Here is a 27,977-nt window from a genome sequence, read left to right on the forward strand (position 1 = left end):
ATCCCTTCCTAGGGGAGACAACATTTCTTACTCATCCTCCTAAGGTCCTCACAACAGACAGTTCTGGGCAGTTCCACCAAAGTTCACTAGGGCACCAATGGATCTACTGGTCTGACATACAGAACACAGGTTACTTAGTGAGGCAAAAAGTCCACATTGGGAAGTCTTTACCCAGCAGGGATAAAGGCTGGCTTTCCCACAGGCAGGAAGATAGAGTGCCTCCACCAGCCCTCCCAGACTGTAGACTCTAGTCCCTCCCTGAGCTCATGTGTACATGTAACAGGCAGTGTGGCAGGGCGTGGTGGCGCATGCCTTTAATCCCAGCGCTCAGGAGGCAGAGGCAGGCGGATCGCTGTGAGTTCGAGGCCAGCCTGGTCTACAAAGTAAGTCTAGGACAGCCAAGGCTACACAGAGAAGCCTTGCCTTGAAAGAACCAAAACCTAAACCAACCAACCAACAACCAACCAACCAAACAAGCAAACCCAGGCAGTGTGGAGTGGCTGGGTGGCTGGATCCGCAGGCGAAGGTCCTGGGAGTCCCATGAGCCTCCCAACCTTTTGAGGGGAGGTATAAGCAGCCAACAAGCTCAGCGGAGAGGGGGGGTGTTGACCTTTGCGAGGGGGGCGGGTTGACCTTTGCAAGAAGAGGGCACAGCGGAACTTGAAGTTTGGGGTTCTTGGGCTCAGAGAATAGTGATACATGACAGCGTAAGGTGCCTTGGCTCCTGAGCAGCTCCTGAGGCCAGTCACGTCCCCCAGAACAAGTTCTCTATTACTACTGTGTAAGAGAGGGTTCGGATTTCGCCTGGGTCAGTGCTGGGTGGCCCTTGCTCTGCCACCCGCCCTGCAAAGTGAGCCAAACAACCCTCCAAGTATAGCAAAACGTGGGCAACCATCAGCATCACTTTTATTGCAAATTAGTTAACAAAAAGGATGAAAAAAATACATCATTTTCATTACCTACAGTTTTGCACGTAGATAATTTTTTTAAGTTTTTTTTTTTTTCTGTAAACTACACTTTCTTTTATAAAACACGGTAAGAATCAACATCTTAGGATATGTCTGGTCATATCTACTAGGAATGGCACAGACACTACCTCTCCCCCTGCAAAGGCCGGGAGGAGCTGCCCTGAGGAAGTGGGCAGCTGCCCCCGAGCGAGCCCCCCAGCACACACTGGTTGGGAGAGGGCTTGGTGGGCAGCAGATGAGCCATCCTGGGCTGTGCTCTCAGGAGCTACTGGTTCGGCAGCTGCAGGTCACGAGGCCTGGGTCACACTGAGCTGAGCCACGCGTTCTGACGTTCCTCATCAGCCTGACACAGGACAGACTTGTTCCTTTAGATTTTTTAAACAAAATCCACCTTTAAACATGTATTTACAGATACTTACTCTGCCACAGGCTTATACTTGATACTGCAAGAATCTGCTGAGCGCCACCCTGAACCGGGAAGGGTGGCCCAGGAGCAGGCTCCACCCACATTCCAGCACACTCAAGGCGTGTCCCCACCCAGGGCAGTTGTGGGATCAGAGGCCACACAGCCCAGATTTTCTTGAGGTCTCAGTGCAGGCTACTCTGGCAATTCCACAATGCACACTGGAGCCCTTTGGCGGTCAGGTCTTGGGAGCCCAGGTCCAGGCAGAACTGTCCATCCTTAGCTCCGTTTGCATGGTCCTGTTCAAGGAGTGATGGTGAGGCACCACAGGAACAGTCCAAGGAGGCACCATACCCTGCATGGCTCACTGGCTCAAGAAGTCAGGAAGAGGACAGTGGGGCCTGGCAGGGAGAAATACTCCCAAGTCCCATAAACACCACTGTGGAGCACTGAATCCGGAAGTTTCTTGACAGGCCCTGCGTAGCACATCTGCACATGCCAAGGACACTTCTTTAAACCCACACTGGTGGCTTTAGAAACAGTATAAACCACATCATTTTTACTTGTCTCCTGTTTTAGATACAAAACTAATCCATGTGCCTAAGGTTCAAGGTCTTGGCCTGTTTCTAAACACATCTACAACTCCCAGGTGACACAGGGAGGAGGGCAGTGGGTGTGGGGTGGCAGGCATCTGGGCAGTGGGGGAATTCAATTCGGGCCATGGCAGTTTCCAGCTTCCCTTCTCCTGTCAATTTTTTTTTTCAATTTTGGAAAGAAGCAATCAATAAATAAACAGCATTTACAAATCATGAATCCTTGTTCATATTTTACAAACACACAGGGAACTTCACCCTGACCAGGAAAATCAAGGCTCTGAGAACTAGTTTATTTTCTTGGAACAGATATGTTTTCCCTAGTGCCATAGAAAACAATACATATAAATAAAAAGGCAGTGTTTCTGTGGAAAATAAAAGTACATAAATAAATACTAAAAAAAAAAAAAAATGGAAATTCTTGTCCTCTTACTTCGTATAAAAACATTTTTTTAAAAAAAGGCTCCTTTGGTTGCCCCGGCATCCTGGAGCACTGGAAACAACTCCCAACAGGGCTTGGGAACGGAAGCTGGGGTCCCGCATCCCGCATCACTGTTTACTTAAATGCCTCTGGAATGTGGGTGATCTGGGACGGCATGCTGGTGGGCGGGCTGGAGATGCCCTCGGACCAATCAGAGATGTTGGAATGCGGGGAGGAGCTGGACCACTGGTCAGGGGACTCGGGGGATGGGGTGAGGAAGGGGTGCTCTGGCACCTGCAGCTGGTGGCTGGGGGTGTTGTCCACAGGCGAGGATGAGTAGCTGTGCTGGGAAGGAGGGGTCAGGAACTGGGTAGTGGTCATGGGTGGGACCATTGAGGATGGCAGTGATGTGGGCAGGGCCTGGCTCTCCTGGGGAAGGATGGTGTGCACAGGCAGACTGCTGGGGCCCAGGGGCTGCACGTCGGCCTGGCTTGGCTCCCCACCCAGGAAGCTCCGGCCCAGATGCCCATTGGCTGCCGAGCTCACACTGAGGTGTGGCTGAGATGGTGGTTGCAGGTTCGGAGGCTGGATCTGTAAGTTCTGTGGCTGCACCTGCTGGGTCTGCACCAGGTGTGGCTGTGTAGCCAGCCGAGTGTTGGGCAAGCCCTGGTAGATAATCGGGGACAAAGTATTGGTGGAGAGGCTGCTGTGTAGTGGGCCCATCATGCCATGTTGGAGACCAGCTGCCTGGGTGCTCAGCGTGCCCGATGTCACACCTGGCCGGAGAGGGTTGTACTGGCCAGGCACTATGCCGTTCTGCAGCCGGGGAAGCCACTCACACTGGCCATTCAAGCTTGCAGGCGCACCCACGGTGAAATTCATAGCCCCTGTGCCATTGGTACTCAGCACTGTGCTGGCGCTGGAGGCTACAGGCAGGTGGGAGAGGCGTGGTGGGGGTGGCTCAAAGGCCAGCCGGCTGCCTCCAGCCAGTGCTGCCATCTCAGGCTTGGCCGCCACATTCAAGTGGCTGATGCCCAGGTGGGTGTCGGGCATGCCAGGCAGGTGGCTGAGAGGCATGGACGGAGACTGCTGGAATGGGGAGGGGAGGAGGGGTGGCGAGGCCACATCTGACAAGTAGCCGTGGGGTGACTCGAGGGAGTCCACAGGCGACAGCATGCTCGAGCTGTCCAACAGGCAGCCCTTGCCATCCTGGGACTTCTTCCTCCGAGCCTTGAGGTCCTTAGCTTCCTTGCTGCCACAGGCCAGCCCTTTGGTGCTGGGCTTCCGGGCCTTCTTGCCCTGGGTGGCAGACTTGAGGTTGCCTAGGTAGCCGTTGGGCGAGCAGAGGGTGGGAGACAGGGTGGGCGTGCCACCCAGGGCAGTGCCGTGCAGCTGTGGGCTGCGCACCAGGTTGTACTCATCCAGTAGCCGCACGATATCATGGTGCATGCGCTCCTGCGCAATGTCCCGTGGCAACCGGTCCATGTGATCTGTGATGTCCCGGTTGGCAAAGTGGTCCAGCAACACCTTGGCAGTCTCATAGCTGCCCTCACGGGCCGCCAGGAACAGGGGTGTCTCCTCCTGTAGGACATGGACAGGAGGCACGTGAGGGAGCTGGGCCTGGTATATAGAACCTGCTCAGTCACTCAAGATGGACAACCCGGGAGGAGGTGCTAGGGAAGCAGCAGTTCCTCTTCCTCTTTTCACAGTGGGAGAGGCCTATCTAGATCCAAACATCCTAGCCAACCAGGCCTGGGGAGAGGAGGGTTTGTAGTGGGGCCTCCCTGTGTTGCTCAAGATGGCCTGGACCTCAGTATCATCCTGTCTCAGTTTCCTGGTGCTAAGATGTGTGAAAAGTGTCAGATCTTGGAGTTACAGACAGTTGTGAACTGCCATCTGGGTGCTGGGAATTGAACCCAGGTCCTCTGGAAGAGTAGTCAGTGCTCTTAACCACTGAGCCATCTCTCCAGCCTCCCTCCCCCTCCCTTTAAAAAAAAAAGATTTTATTTATTTATTATGTATACAGTGCTCTGCCTACATATACACCTGCACCCCCCTTTTTAAAAAACAGACCCTAGCTATATCACCTCACACCCCCAGAGAAGGTCTGTGGGACCCTCTGTGCTAAACCATAGGGCTTCCCCTGTGTGGGGTCAGACTGCCAAATTAACTGTGTGCCCTTTACCCTCCTCCCCAAAATGCAGGTGCAAATCATTACAACTTTAGGACTCAGGAGCCTTTAAGGCACTTCCTGTCCAAAGGGTCAGCAGTGGCTATGACATCTCAGCTCCTTCCGGGCCTGCTCTGCCTGGTGGACATAACCACGCCTCTCTGTGAGGACTATAAGGGCCCCAGGAGCCAAGAGAGCCATCCACCAGGCTCTGATTCTCTTTAGAACCACTGGGCCAGCCTGGACTGTGGAGAGCCTGTGTCCAGCAGCAATGCCCAGGAGCCTGACCCCTGATGCATTTCCCAATCTGGGGCGGAGCTGGTAAAGGAGGCACAAACCCTGCCCTCCTGAGCAGCTAAGCAGAGTCCTGAAGACATAACTAGCTGTAGACAAACAGAGACACTGGGAGGCAAGAAGGAGAGATGAAGCCCAGCTCAGCATAGTTTCTGTATCTCCAAAAAGGGAGGACAGCAGTCGTAGGCCAGGCCAGGGGCCTTGCAGGCCTTGAGAACAGAGCCATCCACCCCAGTCCCTGCGCCAATCCTGAACCCCTAGGGTCACCATTCCCCCTCCTCCCCCAGGGACAGAGAGGAACAGAAGACAAGATTCAAGTAACAGTGACGCAGGACAGCGACAGCTTGCTGTCTTATCATCTCCAGCAAGAGCATGAGTTACTTTATCTGCTGTTGTCCCAGCCCCTACACTTGGGAGGCATCAGAAAAATCAGCTGTGTCCCAGACACTCTGGTGGTCCACATTCGGCTGCCCGGGAGTCCCGGTCATGCCCCTGCAGCCGAGGCAGCCCCTCTGCTTACTTTGTTGTTCTGCATATCTTTGTTGGCTCCGTTCTTCAGGAGGACAACTGCAGCATCCACGTTGTTCACTGCGGCTGCCCAGTGCAAGGCCGACTTGCCTGGAAAGGGACGCAAGGAGAGCGGTCAGACCAGACCAGGGACTGGCTACGGTCCTCAGTGGCTGGGCTGTAGCTTGGGCCTACCTAGGTCATCCACAGCATTGACGTCAGCATGCGAGTTGATGAGGTCCTCTAGCATGCCTTCCACGGCCAAGCGCGCAGCCAGGATCAGTGGGGTTGTGCCATCATGCATCCGGGCATCCAGATCGGTGGCTCTGTTCCGGAGCAGGATCTGGAAGGCGGGGATGAATTCAGGCGGAGTGCTCCAAACACAAGCCCCCAAGCTCTAGGAACCAACACCTGGACTGGGTTCAGCTGTTCCCATGACTCGGATGAGCCCCTGGGGAAGATGGGCCGCTAGGGAGCTACCCTCAACGTGCAGGAGGGGCTAGGGTTCCTACCCCAGCCCCTGGTGACAGTGGGGACTCACTGGTACCACATGTGGCCTCGTCTTATGGTCATGGCTGTCAGAACCACCTCCAGGTTAAAGGAGTCAAACTTCTGCCTGGTGTGCGGGACGGAGGGGAGGGTAACCAGGCTGGGAATCCTGCTCACGGCCCATAGCCATACTTGGAACTGCTAAAAGTCCCAGCTTGGATCACAGGTGGGAGGAGTGGGATGGTGGCCCGGGTAAGGACTCTCAGCACTGCCTGGAGTCCTGCAAAGCAGGCATCTGAACATCTGTCTGTGCAAGCAAAGCAGGCCATGCTGAGAGCTGTACACCAGGCAGGGCCTGCTCTGGGTTCAATGTATCCTGTGGCTGATCTCAACCTCTCTCTGCTGTTTTTGAAATAGAGGTCTTTCTGTAAAGACCAGGCTAGCCTTGTGTTCACAATCCTCTCAGATTCCAATGTGCTGGGTTAAGTGTATACAGCCCTGTCTTGTTTAAATTTCATCTGCAGATTGATGATGTGTTGCTCAAGTTAAGAAATAGTTAAATGGGCCGGAGAGATGGCTCAGTGGTTAAGAGCGTCACCTGCTCTTCAAGAGGTCCTGAGTTCAATTCCCAGAAACCACATGGTGGCTCACAACCATCTATAATGAGATCTGCTGCCCTCTTCTGTAAAGCACTCATATGCAATAAATAAAATTAAAAAAAAAAAAAAAAAAAAAAAAAAGAAATAGTTAAATGGCAAGTTTTTTTAACACCTGGTCTATGCCCCCATTGGGCCTGCTCCAGGCTGGCATAGAGGATGGGGCCTGGTAGCAGGGGTCACTGCCTGGCAACACGCAGGAGCAACTACTAGGGATGGTCCCTGGAGACTCAGGCAGCTAAATCCCTAAATCCACTCTGGCTGGCTCCAGGCTTCCAGGCAAAGTCAGAAGATAGGTTTGCAGGCCAAGACCAGCGGCCTCTAAAGCTCTCTTCCTGCCGCCATGGGCTATGCCTGCAGCCACAGCTCAGTGGGCTGGGACTAGGCTGCAAAGGCTGCCGCACTCAGGTGGAGCCTTGGGACTGAAGGGTCTTACTGAGGGTAGGAAGGAGCCCCCCCACCCCCTCCGCCCATCAGCCAGGTTGCCCAGAAGCACACAGCTGGGGCTTGATGCCCTTCATAACCTGGACTTCTTTCAAAGCTCGGTTCCAATAAGGAGGTGCTAGCTATCCCTGCCCAGTCACACTTGAAATTAGGGCTCGCAGGGCCCATGCCATCCAGACCACTGCCCCAGACAAGGTCAACGGCCCCAAGGATGCAGTGCCACGTACCTGGAAGACACCCTGAGCATCCGCAGACACTGCTGCATGCAATGGGGTGCGTCCCATGTTGTCTTGGATGTTGGCATCTGCACTGGCCTCCAGCAAGCGCTTGGCAGCATCTGAACGAGAGTACCGGGCAGCCAGGTGCAGCGCGGTCTCCCCTGTGCGGTCTGTCTGGTTGTGCAAGCTGGCACCCTGGTAGATGAAATCGGAGATGACAGCAGGCGCATCTTCCTCTTCTTCTTCACTGTTGCCTGTCTCGAGGCCCCCTCCACTGCAGGAGGCGATCATGAGTGGGGTGAAACCATCTGCAGAGAGGACAGAGACACGCGTGGGTGTGGGCGGGGCAGGGGTCAGCCTCAGGGAGGGTCAGTACCCATCCATGGCGTGGCAGCCCTGGGACAGCTGTGTGGACAGATACGCCTCTCAGCACACAGCGGCTACTGGGGCTGTTGAAGGCACCCGGAGTTCCTGCAGGGCAGGACCCCCATCTAGCTGCCAACCTGCACTGATGGGGTGACCGAGACCCCCCCTCCAGTTTTACTCCCTGACCTGCCCAAGATACCTTTCATCAAAGACCTACTCAGGAAAAAAACAAGAAAAATGTACGTTGGGCAACAGTGGGCAAATGAGATGGCTCGCTCAGTAGGGGAAGGCCTTTGTTGCCAAGCCTGACGGCCTGACTCTGATCCCTGGGGTCCACATGGTAGAAGGAGAGAGCCAACTCAAGTATGCTGTCCTCTGACCTCCACATGTGCACTGTGGTACACGTGTGCCCCCTTGCACTCAAATGAATAAATGCTTAAAAATATAAAATAAAGGCTGGAGCGATGGCCCGGTGGTTAAGAGCAGTGGCTGCTCTTCCAGAGGACCTAAGTTCAATCTCCAGCACCCATATGGCTGCTAACAACCATCTGTAACTCCATTTCCAAGAGATCCAATGGCCTCTACGAATTTCCACAGGCACTAGGCAGGCACAGTACACACAGACATATGTAGGCGGAACCATGCACATAAAATATATCTTATATATATATATATATACACATATACTTATATATGCATATAATTTGGAAAGTCAACACTTTAGCCAGGCATGGAGGCCACACCTATAATCCCAGTATACTGGAAGCTGAGACAAAAAAATCATATTTGGGGCTGGCCTGGCCTATAGAGTAAGACTCTGTCTCAAAAACCAAAGGGAATGAACAAATAAACACTTTGACTTTCGCAAAGCAGCATTTCATGAAAGAGTATACTTTGGGGGTAGCGGGAGCCTGGCGGTCAGCTCAGGGGAGAGGGTGCTGCTTCGACAGGCAGAGCTATCCGGGGACCCAACCCTTCTCAAGTCCTACTGGCCTCTAAGTCCACGCTAGGGGACGTGTGAGTGTGTCTCTGGTGGCCTTACCTGGTCCCCGGACGTTGACATCCATGCAGTCAGCATCCACCTCACCCTGAGGCGGTGTTGGAGCCATGGCAGACATGCGCAGGTCAGCAGCGTCCAGGTGCTGCTGGGTCCACTGCCGATGGTCAGTCTGGTCATCCAGGTCAGGAAGAACCACTGGCTCCTCAAACTGAATTTGGACAGAGTAAGCGGAGCCTTGTCACTTGGGGCCCAAGTGGGAGGGGCCACCCAGGGAACCCTGGGAGCCCACTGGACTCACCCGGAACTTCTTGGTCTCCAGATCTTCGTCCCCCCATTCGTTCTGATTGTCGTCCATCAGGGCACCATCTGACGCATTTTTCAGGGGCCTGGTTGTGGGAGTAGGGAGGTGAGCCCAGGCCTGGATGGGCCTTTGGGCCTACGGGAGGTGCTGAGTATCCCCCACCGACCCTGCCAGTCACCGTCCCCAACACACACAAGGCGGGGGGGGGGGGGCGCGAGGAGCAGTATCTACTCACTTGAGGCCCACAGAGTCCTCCCCAAGGGGTTCTCTCCGCTTCTTCTTGCTGGCCTCTGACACTTTGAAACCCTCAGGGAACCAGAGCTGGCCATGCTGCCGCCGGCGCTTGCGGGACAGCAGCACCCCACAGCCCACAAAGAACAGGAGCACGAAGGCTGCCGCAGCCACGTACATGAGGTGCAGCTGCGAGGGCAGCGGAGGCTCCACCGTCTCACCTGCGGGCAGGGGAGGCAGGCAAGCACCCCACGTCAGGCGTGGTGATGCTGTGGGCCGGTGGGGGGCGGCGGACTGGCTCCACGGCCAGTGCCTCCTCACCCACTCGCCTCCATCCCACCCCCCAAAATAAGGTCATTTTCTACGTGATTAATCAGAATTGCAAACTATCGCTAAATTCTCTCCTGCACCAGCCCGATCTGTCTGGAGACAGCGCTCACTTCTCCCTTTCCGAGGAGGAGGATTAGTGAACTTCAAATCGCTGCGCTCGCATTGAGCTGTTAAGACAAAGGATTTAGGGGGATTTTCAAGATACAAACTTCAACACTTCACATGACACCGATCAATTTCTCTCTCTCTCTCTCTCTTAAAAAAAAAACCCACCAAAAAAAAAAAAAAACTGGTAATGATTTTGAAATAATACCCAACAAAGAAAAATCAGGGGTAAAGAGAAAAAAATTCCCCCCCACTTTCTGGTGTAGGCATACATCCAAGGGGACAGCTTTTACTTATGGCTGCCACCATCCACAAGGAGGGAAGGCCATCAAAAAAAAAAAATTCCAGAAGAGCACTTTCTGAGCTCTGGAGGGCAGCTGGCACGAGGAGAGACAGTCTGCCTGCCTGTGGCCCTCCCAGACAGACTCTCCCTCCTCCACCCAAGCAACCCATCCCTGAAGAAGCACGGCTGGGGGTGGGGGGAGGAGCCGTCACATCGAAACATTTAAAAAAATGTATATGGGTGTTTTGCTTGCATGTATGTCTGTGAACCCTGTGCATGCCTGGTGCCTACAGAGGTCAGAAGGTGTCGGATGCCCTGGAATTGGAGTTACGGATAGTTATGAAAAAAAAAAAAAAATGCCACGTGGGTAAGGGGACTTGAACCCAGGTCCTCTGCAAGAGCAGCCAGTGTTCTTAATCACTGAGCCATCTTTGCAACCACGATCACTCACTCTTTACGGCCTCGATCTTGTAGGGAATATTGAGGTTGCCAAGTGAGGCAAGCGCGCCCAGAAAGGCGGCCACATCGGTGGCACTCTGGAAACACTGCGAGGATGACTGGACACACTGCCGGTTGTCGATCTCCAGGTAGACGATGGAGCTGAGGACACACAGGACACAGTGAGGTCACACAGGACACAGTGAGGTCACAAACAACACAGTAAGATCACACGCGACACTGTGGTCACACATGACATAGTGAGGTCACAAACAACACAGTAAGATCATATGTGACACAGTGTGGTCACACACAACACAGTGTGGTCACACACAACACAGTGAGGACACATGTGACATAGTGAGGTCACATGCAACACAGTGAAGTCACACGTGACACAGTGTGGTCACACTCGACACAGTGTGGTCACACACAACAAAGTGAGATCACACGTGACACAGTGTGGTCACATGTGACACAGTGAGGACACATGTGACATAGTGAGGTCACACGTGACACAATGAGGACACACACAACACAGTGAGGTCAGATACCCTCCAGCATGCTGCCTGCACACCAGCTCTAACCCTGACCTACAGCTGAGGTCACACGTGACACAATGAGGACACACACAACACAGTGAGGTCAGATACCCTCCAGCATGCTGCCTGCACACCAGCTCTAACCCTGACCTACAGCTGAGAGCACACATGACACAGTGAGGTCACACACGACACAGTGAGGTCAGATACCCGCTAGCATGCTGCCTTCACACTGGCTCTGACCCTGACCTATCACCCTGACCCTCCAACATGCTGCCTGCGCACCAGCTCTGACCCTGACCTACAGCTGAGAGCACACATGACACAGTGAGGTCACACACGACACAGTGAGGTCAGATACCCGCTAGCATGCTGCCTTCACACCGGCTCTGACCCTGACCTATCACCCTGACCTTCCAACATGCTGCCTGCGCACCAGCTCTGACCTTGACCTATCACCCTGACCCAGCGAGCACACTGGACAGCAATCGCGCTGCAATGGGAACATCTCCCTGCAGCCCCAGTGTTTCACCCTCAGCAGGGGCTCGTCCTTCTGTCCTGCATCTGTCCAGCTTTGCCCCTTAGGTGCCGCAGCACCCGTTTCCTTCACCTCAGAGAACAGAGAATGTCTTTAGGCATCCAGGGCCCTCTTGAGAGCAGTGCCTGGTGCCCACAGGGATGCAATTGTGGCTTATTCCTCAGGACTCCCCAGGGAGTGGCCTGAGGCAACAGCAGCCTCAGATGCCAGACAGCCATGACTCTTCATGCCAACCAAGTCACCCACTCTCAGGCACTGGCCTCTCAGACATAGGGCTCTAATACAGCTTCCAGGGGACAATGCATTTCTGACCTTTACCAGAACCCATGCCAAGAAAACCAGGAGTAGGAACCGTTGAGGTCAGGAGATGTGTCACCAAGCTCAAAGATGCTCAAAGAGAAATAGGTGGCAGGCTCCCAGCACCTCCAAATGGAGGATGTGGAGGGTGACACACCAGGCCTGGCTAGTGCTTCTCTGCCCATCCCCAGATCGTTTTGTGCAGCATCCTAGAGATGCCCTTGTTTGTGCTTCCTCACTGCCACCTTCATCTCCTCGCCCTTCAAGGCTTAGCAACAGGTACCTGCGGCATCCCCCCAACTGCCTTCTCTGCACTATGGATAGGGGCTGTAGAGACTGAGGTGCAGAATCGGTCTAGGATGATTCAAACCCAGGGGGCACCCTAGAAGCTTTAATTAGCTTGGTCCTCAGCGCCTGGTACTGAGTGGCGCCTCAAAACCACATGCTGGAGAAATCAGTGCAGCCTGCCAGGTACCGGGAGATGGATGCTCTCAGCATCCCACGTCCTTTCTGACCATAAAGGAAGGTGAATGAATACCACTTTGTCAGAGGTCATCTCCAGGGTTGAGCTGATCAGAGGACCCAGGGAGACACTGGGGAACAGCTCACAGCCCCAGGATCTGGGTCTCACTCACCCACGGATGTCCATGGGGTCCAGCTCCCTGCGCCGGCGCCCACCACTGGTGCCAGGAAGCAGCGAAGAGGTGGCCCAACCCACCGCGGAACGCTTGATCGGGTGTTTGCGCAGCTCTTCCTCGCGACCGTAGTAGGGGAAGATCATCTGCTGGCCTTGCGCATCGCGCTTGAAGACCACATTGGTGTGCAGCACGTGGCTGAGCTCCCGCAGGAAGTGGAAGGAGTTGTTTCGTAGCTGTTCAGGCGGGAGCAGCACCACCAACACCAACGTGCCAGCCGCCAGCCGCTCGGGCACATGCTCCGCACAGTCTAGCCCGTCCCACTCGCACTCGGCACTGTTGCAGCCCTGGTCACAATGGCCGTCGCTGAAGTGGTCCTTGCAGTACTGGTCATACAGGGGGCTGAGGGGAGGCAGAGGACACACTCAGTCCCATCCCAGCTGGAGGGTCTCAAATACACCCTGACTGGACCAGACATGGGAAGCGTGCCTGGTGCACCACCCCTTTGGTGGGAATACACATCCTGATGTTCCGTTTGGTCCTCCCCCAGATGCCTGCTGAGCCCCGGGACCCTGAAGCTACCCAGCCTGACTTACTTGCACTGTCCCTCGGCGAGCTGGCAGTCGAAGCCATCAAAAAGGCAGCCGGCTGAGTTGCACTGGCTGTCACAGTGGCCATCACTGAAATACTTCCAGCACTGCAGGGACTGTGTGCAGTTCTTCCAAGGGTCATTGAAGTTGAGGGAGCAGTCTCCGCCGTCCCAGCCACATGCGTGATTGTTACACTGCAGGTTGCAGATCTTGTTGCCAGCTTCCTCCTGGCACTCGGGCAGCTCGCAGGCCTCCTCAATCTGCGGCGGGGGAATGTCGCGGCCAGCCCCACCTGTGAAGCTGTAGTCCAGGATGTGGCACAGCAGCCCGTTGAACTTGGCGGGGCACAGACAGCGGTAAAAAGGGCTCTCGGAGGTGGGCTCACAGGTACCCTGGTTGTAGCAAGGGTTGCTCCCCACACAGGGGCTGCTGGCCGGGAACTGACACTCAGGGCCGGTGAAGGAGCCCAGGCACAGGCAGGTGGGACTGCGTGGGCCTGAGATACATGTACCACCGTTGAGGCAGCGCAAGCTGCCACAAGTGCGGGCATCGTTCTCACAGGTGGCGCCCTCGAAGCCCTGGGGAGAGAGGATGGCGCACTGGATCAGGGTGCGTGGGTTCAGGGACACCGTGCACCCCAGCCTAGGCCTGGCTGCATCTCGTGACCTGTGAAACGTGACCCTAGCCTCTCCTCAGTCAGGCCCCCCGAGACATCCTCACCCTTAGAAAGTCAGGATTGCCAAGGGCTTCAAATCGGAGGAATGGCTGATCAGGCAGGTTTTAGAGCCATGAAACCCCAGGCTGACATTGGTATATTATATGTGTACAGAGCCCTGAGTGTCAAGACCCAGGGCAAATACTGCACATTAGTGCCAGCTCAGAGTGTGACCCTCAACCCTGTCCATGCAAGGTGGCAACCATAGGAAAGGGCAGGCAGGGCGGGGACCTGGCTTTCCTGCTAAGTCCTCAGGCAAATGTAAAACTGCTCTAAAATGAACATGTACTCAAGAAAGGTGGGCCGGCACTCAGTGGCGGAACATCTGCCTGGCGTTTGTGAGGACCTAGGTTTCCAACACAGCACAGCAGTAAATCATCTCTAAACAGGGTCTTGTTCTGTAGCCTAAGGTACCTGGAATACAGGGCAGTCTTTCAGCCTCGGCCTCCAGAGCACTGAGACTATAGGCATGGATGTGTCCTGCTCACTCAGGCTTTATGAATGGGTCAAGGGAGCGGACATGAGGAAGCATGGGACCTGGTCCCTAGCCTCTGCTAGAGGCCTTCAGGCTGAGCTGACCTACTCAGGGTGAGGGTGGGTGTGGGATAGGTCTACCCAACATAAGAGCCAGGGGCCCCAGGAACCCTCAGACCAGGAACCCTGGCAGCTGCACAGGGCCAGGGGCACCTACCGCAGGGCACCTGCAGATGAATCCGCGGGCGGTGTTGGAGGCCACGGCACAGACACCTCCATTCTTGCATGGCTTGCCCCTGCAGCCATTGATGACTGACTCGCAGCGGCGTCCTGTGTGAGGGCACAGTAAGGAGCCAGCCCTGCGGACGCCTGCCCGCCCACCCATTTGGCCCACCTGCCCAAGGCACCCACCAGTGTGGCCAGACCGGCACTCGCAGTGGAAGTCGTTAACACGCTGCACGCAGTTCTGGGTGCCACGTGGGTCGCAGGGGTTGGAGAGACACTCGTTGACATCACCCTCACACCGTTCCCCGACGAAGCCTGGTGGGCAGGTGCAGCTATAGCCACCCACCTGGTCCACACAGGTGCCATTGTTGAAGCACTTGGGGCTTCGGGAGGCGGGGTCGAGTGGGGGATGGCAGTCATCAACATTAATCTCACAGTGCACACCTGCAGAGTGACCAAAGACACTATCAGAAGATGGTACTAGCTACACACTGACCTGTGTGGCCCAGTCCAGCAATCAGGGAAGATGTCACAGTACCACCCACCCTACTAAGACTTTTGTTCCCTGGTCAGTTTTGCATTCCCTTAGCCCTCCAAGGCAAGATGGAGTAAGTGTTGGCTGCATCCTGCCCATGTCACCCAGACCTCCACGCTTACCCTGTGTGCCCCTGGGGCAGGAGCACTTGTAGGTGTTGGTCAGATCGATGCAGGTACCCCCATTCTGGCAGGGCTGGGACAGGCATTCGTTGATCTCCTCGGAGCAGTTAGGCCCGTGGTAGCCGGCCACACACTGTAGAAATGGGGTGGGCCACAGCTCAGCTGGGGTGGTGGTACCATGTCCCCCACCTGACATGCAGGCCCCTACACCCAGTTAGGCCTACACTGTCAGGCCTGAATGGGGGCCTCTACCCAGCAGAGCCCAGGCAGGACCTTAAAGTCACTGTCCAAGGTGGGAAGGGGACAACACCTGGTCCCACAGGGGACCCTATCTGGGAAAGGGGTACTGGAAGCCACTGCTCAGCATGTTCCTCCTCCTCCAGCACATCTGTAATGTGACTGGGTCCTGCACAGTTGTGTGACACCTTGCTCTCACAGGACAGTGGGCTCCGACTGCCATGATACACCAGCTCCCAGTCAAAAACCTTCTGGCTGCATCACTCATGCCTAACCCTAGTCCTTCCTGCCACCCCGGGACGGCCCACACCTTGCAGGAAAAGCCGCCAAGGTAGTCAGTGCAGGTGGCTCCGTTCTGGCAGGGGTTAGGTGAACACTCGTCCACCTCGTCCTCACAGTAGCTCCCGGTGTAGCCTGCCTGGCAGTGGCAGTAATGTTTGTCTTCCTCATCCACACAGAGCCCTCCATGCTGGCACAGGAGCGTGACATCAATACCTGTGGGGACAAGATGGGCAGGAACTGAGGCTAGGGCTCCAACCCTCAGGGACCACTGCCCATGCCACCCTGACCTCGGTAGGCACCGGGGCTTGAGCTGGGGCAAGGCCAGGCGGGCTGGGCTAGTTACCTCGCTTCTGTGCGGCCACCTCGCAGGACACGCTGAGCACGTCACAGTTGAAGCCAGTCCAGCCGCTGCGGCACTCACAGTGGTACTGTGTGTTGGTCTGCCAGCACTTGCCGCCGTTCTTGCAGGGAGCTGAGTCACACCAGCGCACGAGGTTCTGAGGAGATACGCAGGGGTCAGCCCCTTCCCTACCAACTCTAACGGCTAGGGCCACCCTCCTGCCCTGGTCCCGGCCAGCTCTGAGTAGGGCACTGTTCTCATCCTTTTGATTGCTGTGGCCTTTTAATACAGTTCCTCATGCAGTGATGACCCCCAACCATAAAACTACTTCATTGCTATTTCATAGCTGTAGTGTTGCTACCGTTACAAATTATAATGCAAATATCTGATATGCAGGATATCTGACATGTGACCCCTATTGGGGTCAGGACCCACAGGTTGAGAACCAGTGGAGTAGGACTTTCTATTTATCCCCTGCATCCCCCTCCCACCAGCTTGGAATGTCACCTAAGAACTCCCAGGCCCAGGGCTCACAAACACCCCCTCCCCTGGGAGCAACCTGGGACTGGGCCCCATGTCTCTTGTTGTCACTCAAGGCCCTTTGCAAATCCACCAGCTGCCTTTCCCTGGACATCCTCCAGTGGAGGTGAGCACTGTCCCCAGGCTGCTTCGTACAGACGCCACTCAACACACTCCACAGAAGCAAACACCTGGCATCCGTGTGCCCACCTGTCTCCCTCAGAAACGACCAATTTGGCGTTTCCCCCGGAGGCTGCGGATCCACTCTGGCTCCGCCAACTCATGAGGACACCTGGGAGCTCTCCCTGCTCCTGTGTCCCCTCGCCCCCTGAAGGCAGCATGGCCCAGGGCTGGACAGCAGCGACTCTGCAACCTCAGCTCACCTGGCAGTTGAGGCCAGTGTAGCCCTGTGGGCAGGTGCACTTGTAGGTACCATAGCTGTCTTGGCAGGTGCCACCATGCAGGCAGGGCCGCGAGTCACACTCATTGACATCGTACTGGCAGTAGCTGCCCGTGAAGCCAGGTGGACACAGACAAGTGAAGGAGTTGATTCCATCCACACAGGTGCCACCATTGAAGCAGGAGCTGGAGGCAACGGAAGGCAAGGGAGGGGGAGTGAGCACACCAGGCCCTTGCTGGGACACACAGCTCGCCACCAGCCTGGCTGCAACGCTCAGATCATGATCAGAGATTTTACAGCATATGGTACGTGATGGTTAAAAAAAAAAAAAACAAAAAAACAAAAATCAAGGACAAATTAAGAATACTATAGGAAACATATCACAGGCTGGGCTTGAGATTGACATTAACTCTAAGCTTCCTGGCAACCAAGGCAAAAAGGGAAATAGATGGACCACAGGCTCTTGTTTGATAGGAGGTTGGTTCACCAATTCCTCTGGATAAACTTCCTTGTTCTAAGTCACTGAAGGTCACAATGGTCCTTTTAGGAGGGACACTGCGTATAATGAACAATGCTGGGCTCAATTCAATTAGTGCTAAATGCCCACTGGGTCTGGGCAAGATGCCTGCTTGAGATGCCAAGCTATCAGACACTTGGGTCCTCCACCATCCATTTCTGTCCCTGCCTCAGTCGAGGCCGGGGTCCCACCAGGCCCCCTGTGAGGCCGGGAGACGGGACGCACCTCTCGGTACAGTCAGGTGTGTTGTTTTCACAGTGAATGCCATTGAAGCCTGCGGGGCAGGTGCATGTGTAGCTATCCACACAGTCGGTACAGTTGGCACCATTTCGGCACGGATTACTGGCACATTCGTTGATGTCCTCCTCACAGAAGGCACCCTGGAAGCCGGGCAGGCAGTCACAGAAGGCTGTGTTGATGCCATCGGTGCAGGAACCTCCATTGTGACAAGGGTCTGAAGGGACAGAAAGATGGGCCTTAGGGTGGCCACTGGCCAAGGCGAAGAAGGTGGTGTGGGATGGCCAGGACTCACAGCAAGCCTCTGGTGACACTAGTCAATGGAGCCACCCACTCCAAGCTGACCCCAGCTCTGAGTCTGTTCCACATGCATTCCCTCCCTCAGACCCCAAGGCAGTGGGGAGACAGGAATTCAGCGAGCACCCTGATGGTGCCAGGCAGACCTCCTTAAATTTCTGCCTTTAGCTTTGATTCGGGATGGGGACAGACTCAGAGCCCTACAAAACTCCGCGAGTCTTAGGAAGGGCCATGTGTCAAGGTTGCCTACAGCCAGGCCCTGTGCCACCACTGTGAAGTGCCTGGAGACTCTGTTCCATGTCACTCAACTGGTTGGCCAATCTAGCTGTAAAGCCTTTTGGAGTCACTCTGGTCAGCCCTGGTCAGGCACACAGTGGTATTCAACAGTCACCTCGTGGCTTGTCCCTAGCATCTGGCCTGCCACTGGGCACCAGGACTGTTTTCCCACCTCAGCCTCTCAGCGGCTTCCTGCCATGTATGCCTAGGGACAGAGGCACCCGAACGCAGGGTGGACAGAACCGGGTACCACTTACTGGGCCGGCAGTCATCAATGTCGCTCTCACAGTTGCGGCCCGTGTAGCCAGCCTGGCAGAGGCAGCGGTAGCTGCCATTGGTGTTCTGGCAGGAGGCACTGTGGCGACATGGGCTCTTCACACACTCATTGATGTCGATTTCACAGGTTTGACCTGGGAGGACAAGATTCATTCGGTTACCCTTACCCCCACCAACTGAGCCTTTGCCCCAGCTGGCCCATCTACAAACAGTGCTTCTCCCCTGACCTCTGGGGAACAGAAGGCCACTAAGTCAGGATGCGAAGGGCCACCCAAGGCCATCTCTTGCTTCTGCTCACCAGAGGAGGTGGCTCAGCACCTATGACCTATGACCTTATCTCTGGAGTCTGGCCTGGAGCTGGCTGGGCCATTGACTTCTTCCACCCCACTGTCCTTGTTCCAGTCCAGTGGGACCAGGTTAGTCTCACCTTGCCAGCCCGTGGGACAGACACAGGAAAAGCTCTCATAGTCCTCCGATTCCTTGCACACCCCACTGTTTTTGCAGGGGCTGGTGGCACATGGGGCCAACACCACCTCACACGTGGCTCCTAGGGAGAAAAATATGTAGTAGAACCCAATGGGCCGAGCCCATGGCATCTCCCACGGGGTGGGGGTGGGGTGTAGGGACCCTGTATGCTTGGCTAGCCGGCTTCTGATCCTGGGAGGAGTGACAATCAGAGACAGGAAGTCAGAGACAAAGCAGAAACAAGTCTCTCTCTGAAAGTCACTTTTCAAAAAAAAAGCGAGCCAGGGTGTGGTGGTGGGGGTGGTGCGTGTCTTTAATCTCAGCACTCCGGGTGGCAGAGGCAGGTGGATCGCTGTGAGCTCAAGGCCAGCCTGGTCTACAAGGTGAGTCCAGGACAGTCAGGGCTACACAGAGAAACCCTGTCTTGAAAAACAAACAAACAACAACAACAAAAAAAAAAACAAAAAAACCCAACAACAACAAAACCCCCTCAAAAAAGCATATGACATGTGTATGTGAGTGTATAAGTGCACACAAGTGTGCACCAGAAGCATAGACGGATGTCAGGTGTCTTCTACAAGCTCTGCACCTTATTCCTTGGAGACAGAGTCTCATTGAATCAGAAGCTTGCCATTCCACCTAGGCTGGCCAGCCAGGGAGCTCTCAGGAGACTTCTGTCTCTGTTTCCAAATGTCAGGGTTGCGGGCATTTTGTGATGCCCTATTTTCATGTAACAGGTCTTATGTTTCCAAAGCAAACACTCCTTCTCCGTGGGCCATTTGCCTAGCCCCCGAAGCCATCTCTTGTCTCCCAAAAGCTGCAAAGTGATACCTGGGCCTCGCCCAAGCAGAAAACCTTAAAACAAGATCCATACTGTAACAGGTGGCTGAGCCTGCTCCCCACTCCAGGAAAAGCCTTGCAGCTGATCCTGAGGCCCTGGGTCCCAGGAGGCTCACTCTAGAGAGAGGCAGAGCTACTGTGGCTACCCCAAGCACATCCTACTTGTCAGAGAACATGGGGTGCAGCCTCATACCAGGACGGTGAGCCTATAACCGCCTGGGGGAGCCGTGTGTACCCCAGGTGCCTCTCCTTGTAATCCAGGCTAGCTTTCCTGTTTATGGCCATGGTTGGCTCTGGGAGCTAAGCAAGGAAGCCTTATCTTCCTTGTCTCCCACCATGTCCCCAGCCTGCTGGGGGTGAGTCTCCAGGGCCCCTCTCTCTCTATCGGTTTCCACGGTGACCTGGGCAGACAGGAACTTTGACAGGGTTTCCGACAATTGTGCAAAGGGAAGCAGGAAGCAGGCCAGCAGGAAGCTGGTCAGCATGGCTTGACTCCTCCTGCCAGCCCCGATAGCAACAAGACCAAGAGGGACATGGGGTGCGCCCAGCTGCTGACGGTTTCCTCGCTGACCAACGCAGGAGACAAACTCCAGGCCCTTTAACATTTGTCAAAGAAAACAGCATCCTGGCCACCAGTTGCCAGGCATCATAGGAACACTGGGCAGGGACCCTCCACCTCCACAGAGCCGCTTGGGATGTCCAGAGTCTAGCGGTGGTGGCAGCAGCATGAAGCCGCCAGTGTTCAGTGGCAGCACTGGGAGCTGCAGGGGCTGGGGGGCGGAGGGGGGCAACGTAGCCACGGCTTCCTTGTTCAATGCTTTGCACATCTCTCCTGCAGGGGGTCCACTCCTCACCATTCCTCGGCCAGTACCCATGGCAGGAGCTGCCTCTGTTCATCTCAACAGAGGGCTCCTTGTCTCCTCACACAAAGAAGCTGCCATCAAAGGAATCCCAGGCCCAGCCGACAGAGGAGGGCAGCCAGGCCCCCGCCACCCCCAGAGGAGCAGGCGAAGTGGACACTGATCAATGCAGTGTCCACCAGTTCTCTGGGCTTTCCCTAGAGGAACCCAGTGTTCACCTCACTCTAGACATGCCAGACAAACAGCCGGACACACACACATACCCTGGAGCTTTGTTCATCTGGTGACTATTCCCCAGGCCCAGGCCCAAGTGCTTCAGGACGTTAGGCCCTTAGCAGGGAGAAGAACCTTCTAGAATGCCCGGTGAGCCCATCTACTCTCAACCCCACTAGCTACCACCAGAGCCCGTTACAGCCGCCGGATGCTCGTACCTGTATAGGGCAGAGGACAGTTGCACTTGTACCCGGCGACATCATCAATGCAGGTCCCCTGGTTCAGGCAGGGGTTGGAGGCACATTCGTTGATGTTGGTCTGGCAGTTAGGGCCTGTAGGAATAGGAACAAGAGTGGGTGGGCCTGCATCCCTGCCTGAGAGATGCCAGCAGCCCCTGTACATCAGAAGAGGATGCCCTGGCTGTTTTCCAGCCCCAGGCCACCTGGGAGGACCCACCCTACTGTGTCACCCACTGCACTCACCACTGAAGCCTTCTCGGCACGTGCACACGTAGCCACTGGTCATGTCTTTGCAGGTGCCACCGTTGACACAAGGGTTCGACTCACACTCATTGTTGTTGATGTCACAGTTTGTTCCACTCCACCCAGGGGCACAGTCACACTTGTACCTACACAGATCACTGTGTTGCAGCCTGGGCTCAGTGCCCTCCTGCTAGACTCCAATTCCAGTCTGATGGCATGGACACATCTGCTGGGACACTATGCTGCCTAAGACCACACCAGGGTTCCAGACTGGGACAATGTTACCTTGACAATGTTCCAGCCCTCTGTGTAAAACTTTAATAGTTTTGTTTTGTTTGATTTTTCAAGACAGGGTTTCTCTGTGTAGCCTTAGCAGTCCTGGGCTCGATTTGTAGACCAGGCTGGCCTCGAACTCACAGAGATCTGCCTGCTTCTGCCTCCCGAGTGCTGGGATTAAAGGCATGTGCCACCACACCCGGCTAGCTTTAATAGTTTTAATAAAGACTTTAGTAGTTCCTTCCACCCACTGACAAAGGGCTGCTGCCACAGTGTGCTTAAGGTCTGTATCCTGAGCTGATGCTAGCCAATGAGGACACAGCCCAGGGATGCTGGGAAGACACTGGGAGCTGACCTCAGGACCACTGGTCTCACAGGACCACGGTTCACTCAGCCTGTATCTTCCCCAGGCTTCTAGCTGGTACCTCCCAGGTGAGTCGGCCGTACCCATTGAGACCATCCCGGCAAGCCCCGTGGATGCAGGGGTTACTGTTGCACTCGTTGACCTCGGACAGGCACGTGGGGTCGTGGTAGCCCTCGGGGCAGCGGCAGGTGAAGCCCGCGATGCCATCCTCACAGGTACCCCCATTGTGGCAGGGGCTACCTGCACACTCATCAATGTTGACGTTGCACATGCTCCCTGTGGGCGGGAAGGGGCTCAGATACCAGGCCTGCCACACAGAGCTCACCCCTTCTGGAGCTAGACCTACCTGGGCCTCGTTTTCTCTAGATACTCATCTGTGAACTTCTGAACTATGGTCAACGGTCTCACGTAGCAATGTGCCACATGACCTCGGTGCCAGTGGCATCAGCATCTCGTGTATTCCAATCTGGCCACAAAGTCACTACACTACATAGCTGAGAATGACCTGAGTGTCTGGTTCTCTCGCTTTCGATGTGAGAGCACTAGGGTTACAAACACACGCCGCTGCATGCGTGTGGTAGTGGACTTGAACCCAGGGCTCTGCGCGTGCCAGGCCAACACCCTACCAACTAAGTCATTCCTCAGCGCATCTTGACTACAGTCTTGGGACCCACTGGGGCCCAGAGACGTTAAGGACCTTATTGGATCTAAGGGTGTGAGAGGCTGAACACACTCCCAAAAGCCTGGTCTCAGAGCTATGGCCACCCCATTTCAGCCTACTGGGCCATCAAGTCCAACGCTGACAGGGGACAGAAGGCATACGGACACCCGGTTTGTGTCATCCTGCCCTTAGCCCCCTGCTAACCCTAGAGTCTCTCCCAGATCTGATTCATCTAAGGACTCTAGGGGTTGACCTGACCTCTGACCTCAGTCACTTACCTGTGTAGCCCGGTTCGCAGGCACATTCGTAGCCATCAATCTTGTCCAGACATGTGCCTGAGTCGCAGGGGTTGCTGGCACAATCGTCCAGGTTGATCTCACAGTTGGGTCCTAGGGGGGCAACATGACATGTGGTCAGCTTTCAAGCCTAGCCTTGCCTCTTCCCACCCACTGTCAGCTCTGGCCAGTCACCTGTGGTTCCCTTGAGGCATAAGCAGAGGTAGGAGTTGTCACGGTCCTGGCAGGTGCCCCCATGGCGGCACGGCTGGCTGTGGCACTCATTAATGTTGGTCTCACAGTGATGGCCTGTGTAGCCTGGCTGGCAGAGGCAGGTAAAGGTGGCCACACCATCCTTACAGGAACCATAGTGACAAGGGTCAGGGTCACACTCGTCGATGTCCACCTCACAGTGTGTTCCCGTGTAACCTAGATCACAGGGAGGGTGGGCACGGGTGAGCTTCAGGGCCAGTTACTCCTGTAACACTTAGCTGGCCACACCATGGGAAAGCACTGAGCAGGCCCAGGTCACGGCCTGGGCACTGATGGATGTGAGGGTGTCATATACCCTGGGATATTTTCATCCCTCCTGCCTGGAACCAAAGCAGGGCTAAGTTCCTGATCCTCAGGCTAAGGCCTCTCCAGTCCTCTGTCCCCTCCCCCAGATCCTGCACTGCCCCTTGTACCTTCTGTGCACACGCAGGTGTAGGTGTTGGGTCCATCCAGGCACTTGGCACCATTCTTGCAAGGCGTGCTGGCACACTCATCCACATCATACTGGCACAGGTGCCCGCTGAAGCCTGTGGCCAGCAAAGATGAGATGGTCACATCTGACAGCTGCTACCCCACAAACGCTAGGGTTAGTTGAATGCCTGACCACACAGGCTCCTCTGGAGGGTCCTTTGGCTCCGGGTGCAGCCGACCTCCAGACTTCTACCTGCTCCTTGTGTCCTGCCCCTTGGACCCTGGCCCTCTTGTTCAGCACTGCTCAGTGACTGCCTCAACAGTGGGGCCTTTTTTCCCCAAGCAGCCTCTGGTTGCTATGGTTACAGCTACACTAGGCTGTGAATGGGGCTCCCCTGGCTCGAACATGTCTAGGATGGCTGATTTACATCTCAGAAGGCCCAAGGCCTCAGTCTAGCCCTGGGGCAGCCAAGACACCTTCCCAAAACCCCTCTGTCTCTTCTTCAGTTCCTCCAAGTCCTTCCGAGCCATATAGCCCAGATCCCCACACTATGTCCTCCTCAGTCCCCATGACTTATCAAGAAGGAGACATGGGGAGAGCCAGGCAGGTGGACCCTCCTATCTCGGGAGCCCTGCAGGTCTTGGCATCCTTCTCTCCTTTACTAAAGGTTTTCTGGTGCCAGGCTCCCGACATCTCAGCACAGTCGGCTCAGTGCCCACTGGTCAGTGGGTCTCTACCTTTAGGGAAAACCTTAAAACATCCTGGTCAAGTCACAAGGCAAAGTCCTCCCTCAAAGCATTCTGGGAAGAGATGGTAAGTAGGCGGCCTCACCTTTGGGGCACTGACACAGAAACTCATTGATTTTGTCCACGCAGCGGCCGTTGTGCAGACAGGGGCTGCTGGCGCACTCGTCCGTGTTGACCTCACAGTACACACCCTCATAACCTGTGGACGGAGATGGTGAGACTCAGGGTGGATTCGGTAGGCCCTACTAGGCCCTCCCCCTCCCCCCCAGCTGAAGACCTGGGGCAGAAGTGAGCCTCTCTCATACAGCCTTAGGATGGCCACTGCAGTTCATAGCTATATGTACTCTGGGTCTATTTGCCCAACTCTGGGCATATTCTCCACTTTTTCCTGTTATCCTGGCCTGTTTCCCAGATGCTGCCAACCCTGACAGAAACTTTACTTGAGGCTATCCAGCCTTGATGCTGCCTCCCACTCCTTGCTCTTGGCAGCCCCTGAGGTGGGAGGTGGCACAGACGTACCTGGCATACATATACACTGGAACTCCCCAATCTGGTCCAGGCAAGTGGCATCATTCTGACACGGGTTGGAGATGCACTCGTTGACATCAATCTCACAGCGGGGCCCCGTGTAGCCCTGCAGACACTGGCACTCAAAGGAACCCAGTGTGTTGATGCACTTGCCTGCATGCTCACAGGGGTTGGCACCTGGTGGGAGAGGCACAGATGAGGGTTGATCTGGCCTTCCGGCCTCCAGACTACCCACAATGCCCCAGCCTGTGCCGTGAAACTGGTGGTTCTCCAGGACAGGCCACATCCTCCGTATGACTGTTCCTTCTGCCAGTGCTGCTGCATCTTCACGTACCCAGAGCACACTCATCCACGTCCTGGCTGCAGGCTGGCCCCGTGTACCCCGAGGGGCAAGTGCAGATGGCCTTGCCGTTGACAGGGTTGGTGTCGCAGTTGGAGCCTTCGTTGCAGGGGTTGCTGATGCACGCGTCGTTGAGGTGGCACAGCAGACCTAGACAGAGCAGTTGTGGTGAGCGGGCACTGCATTTCCCTACCCTGGGAATGACTGGCTGTTCCAGCTGGGACGTCCTCACCCAACACCCTGGAATGACTCTCTGTGACCCACTCAAGAATCCCACAGTGCTTGAATCACTGCTAGTGGCTTGCCATCAGTATGCCTCTCTGTTCAGCAAGGCCCACGGGGCATTGCAGAAGGTGCCAACGAGGCACAGCTTTTTTTATTTTCCTTCCTTCTTTCTTTCTTTCTTTTCTTTTTTTTTTTTTTTTTTTTTTCCTTTCCAAAGCAGGGTCTCACATATTTCAGGTTGGATTCAAGTCGGCTTCACAGCTCAGGATGGCTTTGAACTCTGGATCCACTGTTGCCTGGGTGTTGGGTTGACATGTGCCACTAGCCACAGTTTATGTGACACTAGGGATTAAACCAAGGACCCTGTTCATGCTAGGCAGGCACTCTACCAACTGAGCCACATGTCCAGTCCTGCAGCCATGTCTGAGAAAAACTGGTCTCTGCCACCTTACTCACGGGTGCCCGGGTGTGAATAATCAGGGGTGGTGAGCCAACCAAGTTCGCCTTCTCCTGGGAGACTGCTGCACTCACTCACCTGTGCGCCCATGTGGACACTCGCAGTAGAAGGAAGCTACCCGGTCATGGCAGGTGGCACCCTGGAAGCAGGCGGCACTGGCACAATCGTCAATGTTTTCACTGCAGTCCTCGCCAGTCCAGCCATTGACACACACGCAGTTGTAGCCACCATGGGTGTTGTGGCAGGTGCCACCATTCTGACAGGCGTTGGGCATGAGCTGACACTCGTCCACGTCCTCTGTGCAGTACTGACCTGCAGGGGTCACAGGACCGTCAACCTCCCCAGCTGCTACATGCTGGCCCTGGGCTGTGGGGTGGGAGCCGCTCTCTCCAGGAAGTCTTCCCAGCTGACTTGTGCCACCAGCACAAGTTACCCCGTCCTCCAGCCCAAAGGGCTGTCATCTCATGGCTGACCCTGGTTTACCTTTAACCAGTGAGCACCCCCTGAGGGCAGCCCTGTCTTCATCCCTGGTATCATGCCCAGAATGCTAGACTCCTGTGTGGCTCGCTGCTGGGGACCCCACAAGAACCAGCTGATGCTGAGCTGTGCTGCCTCTGAGTGGAAGCACGGGAGCTGCCCCACGCCACCAGTTGTCCTGGGTTTTGCAGCCTGGGCTTTTCTAGCATGGTACAGAGCTCAGACCTCTCTACCATCGTTGTGCGCAGTTCAGTGAGTAGAAGGTTGCCCCATGCAAGTCCCATGTACGTACCCGTCCACTCTGGTGGGCACCGGCAATTGTAAGTGTTCACGCCGTCCACACAGGCACCCCCATTCTTGCAGTTGTTTCCTGGGCAGTCATCCACATTTTCTTCACAGTTCTGTCCAGCAAAGCCTGTGGGACAGGGGCCAGCAAGTCAGCCTGACCTTAGCAGCCTGCTGAAGAGCCGCTGCTAGCCTCCAGTGTCTTCAGTTTCTGGCCTGCGTCTGTGATGTCCTGTTTTGGACAAGGAATCTGTCTATCTCTACGTGGCCTCCCTGCTCCTGTGTCCCCAAGTGAGCAGCTCCTCTCTAGAAAGTCACTATGAAAGAGCTGACTAAACAGATAGGGTCCAGGAACATAGTGTTCTAGAAGGTTCTGCCACAAAACCACTAACAGAGTTTCTGATGATTGTCTACACTGAACCAGTGAGGCAGCCATGAACACTTAAAACTGCTGGAGCTAAAACTGAGGCTTGGGCGCACTACGTTGGAAAGCAGAGCGGTGGGACTCAACCAGGCCTGCCAACTCAGGACCTGTGAGCCCTTTCCCTTGGGACCCAGCCAGGGCACCTGTCTCTCCCCAATAGCTAAGGCATCCCATCTAGCCTGGGGCTGGGCCCCAAGGCGTGGCCTGCAGCGTGGCCTTCATGAGAGCCTCCTCAGCAGCAAGTTAGCTATTAATCTCCTCAACTCCCGCCGGTTCAATGATCAACCCAGAAAGGTGGGTCTGGCAACAGCCAAACCTGCAGCCGGTTACTAATTAACGCCCTCTCTGGGGGTGCCTTTGAACCCCTCCTGCCCTTGGAGAACCCACCTGTTTGGCTCCCTATCAAAGATTCCCCCCTCTACCTCACCAGCTTGCACTGCAGCAAAAAGCTAGAGGCTGTGAAAAGCCCAAGGGAAGAGCAAACGCTTCTCTGGCCGTGGGGGAAGAACCAACTTGGAGCCTAGTGCCCACCGAGGGGTCAGCAAGGCCAAGCAGCATGACTCCCTTGTGCAGAGCTTTACTTTAACACAGGGCAAGGTTCCAGGCTAGAAGTGAGCCTCGAGGTGCTCTGAGCAGTGCAGAGTGATGCCGCTGGGGGAGGGGACAAGGGAGCATAGGTCCCACATGGAGCCTGGCCAGAGCCTCCTCGGCTCACACAGCACCCTCCAGGGAAACACGGAGCCTGTGAGAGCGAGGGAGCCAGGTGGGGCTCGGCAGGGCACACTGAAGCAAGAGCCACTTTGATTCCCAGGCAGGGCTGCCATCGAGCTGTGTCCTGACCTTAGTTCCCTGTGTCTCTTTCGTTCATATGGCCTTCGGGGGACCTGGTGCAGAACTACCTGAGAGCCCAAATGTTGGGCATAACTGAGCCTAGACTGAGTCCCTTCAACCGTTACTCAGGTAGACAATATTTACTTCTCCCTGCTCTGAAACAGCCAGTCTCTACACAGGGGAGCAGGTGCTCTGTCTTTAGGGGTGGCCTAGCCACTTCGCACCAACCTCTGAGACCTATCAGATGTGGTTACGTGAACCCCACTCAGCTC

The 27,977-nt window shown here is 55.4% G+C and overlaps 1 protein-coding gene across 1 annotated transcript in view; it reads right to left on the reverse strand.

Moving 5' to 3' along the window:
* Positions 1-847: 847 nt before the first annotated feature.
* The window catches only part of Notch1 (notch receptor 1), a 47,825-nt gene continuing 20,695 nt past the window's right edge, over positions 848-27,977 (reverse strand). The window contains exons 5-34 of the mRNA XM_051166899.1: positions 26,458-26,580; positions 25,767-26,000; positions 25,001-25,156; positions 24,658-24,843; positions 24,224-24,337; positions 23,394-23,507; positions 22,903-23,136; positions 22,711-22,821; positions 21,855-22,047; positions 21,132-21,277; positions 20,868-20,981; positions 18,699-18,818; positions 18,253-18,405; positions 17,411-17,639; positions 16,652-16,853; positions 15,753-15,906; positions 15,438-15,622; positions 14,891-15,023; positions 14,420-14,677; positions 14,226-14,338; positions 12,826-13,397; positions 12,230-12,631; positions 10,231-10,379; positions 9,066-9,282; positions 8,828-8,915; positions 8,572-8,737; positions 7,173-7,471; positions 5,552-5,699; positions 5,370-5,467; positions 848-3,966 (exon numbers count right to left, since the gene is read on the reverse strand). Coding sequence (XP_051022856.1) covers positions 2,521-3,966; positions 5,370-5,467; positions 5,552-5,699; positions 7,173-7,471; positions 8,572-8,737; positions 8,828-8,915; positions 9,066-9,282; positions 10,231-10,379; positions 12,230-12,631; positions 12,826-13,397; positions 14,226-14,338; positions 14,420-14,677; positions 14,891-15,023; positions 15,438-15,622; positions 15,753-15,906; positions 16,652-16,853; positions 17,411-17,639; positions 18,253-18,405; positions 18,699-18,818; positions 20,868-20,981; positions 21,132-21,277; positions 21,855-22,047; positions 22,711-22,821; positions 22,903-23,136; positions 23,394-23,507; positions 24,224-24,337; positions 24,658-24,843; positions 25,001-25,156; positions 25,767-26,000; positions 26,458-26,580 — 6,857 coding nt within the window. The 3' untranslated portion in view covers positions 848-2,520. The remainder of the gene's footprint in view (positions 3,967-5,369; positions 5,468-5,551; positions 5,700-7,172; positions 7,472-8,571; positions 8,738-8,827; positions 8,916-9,065; positions 9,283-10,230; positions 10,380-12,229; positions 12,632-12,825; positions 13,398-14,225; positions 14,339-14,419; positions 14,678-14,890; positions 15,024-15,437; positions 15,623-15,752; positions 15,907-16,651; positions 16,854-17,410; positions 17,640-18,252; positions 18,406-18,698; positions 18,819-20,867; positions 20,982-21,131; positions 21,278-21,854; positions 22,048-22,710; positions 22,822-22,902; positions 23,137-23,393; positions 23,508-24,223; positions 24,338-24,657; positions 24,844-25,000; positions 25,157-25,766; positions 26,001-26,457; positions 26,581-27,977) is intronic.

Source organism: Acomys russatus, chromosome 24 (assembly GCF_903995435.1).
Source record: "Acomys russatus chromosome 24, mAcoRus1.1, whole genome shotgun sequence".
In the NCBI taxonomy this organism is placed as follows: Eukaryota; Metazoa; Chordata; class Mammalia; order Rodentia; family Muridae; genus Acomys; species Acomys russatus.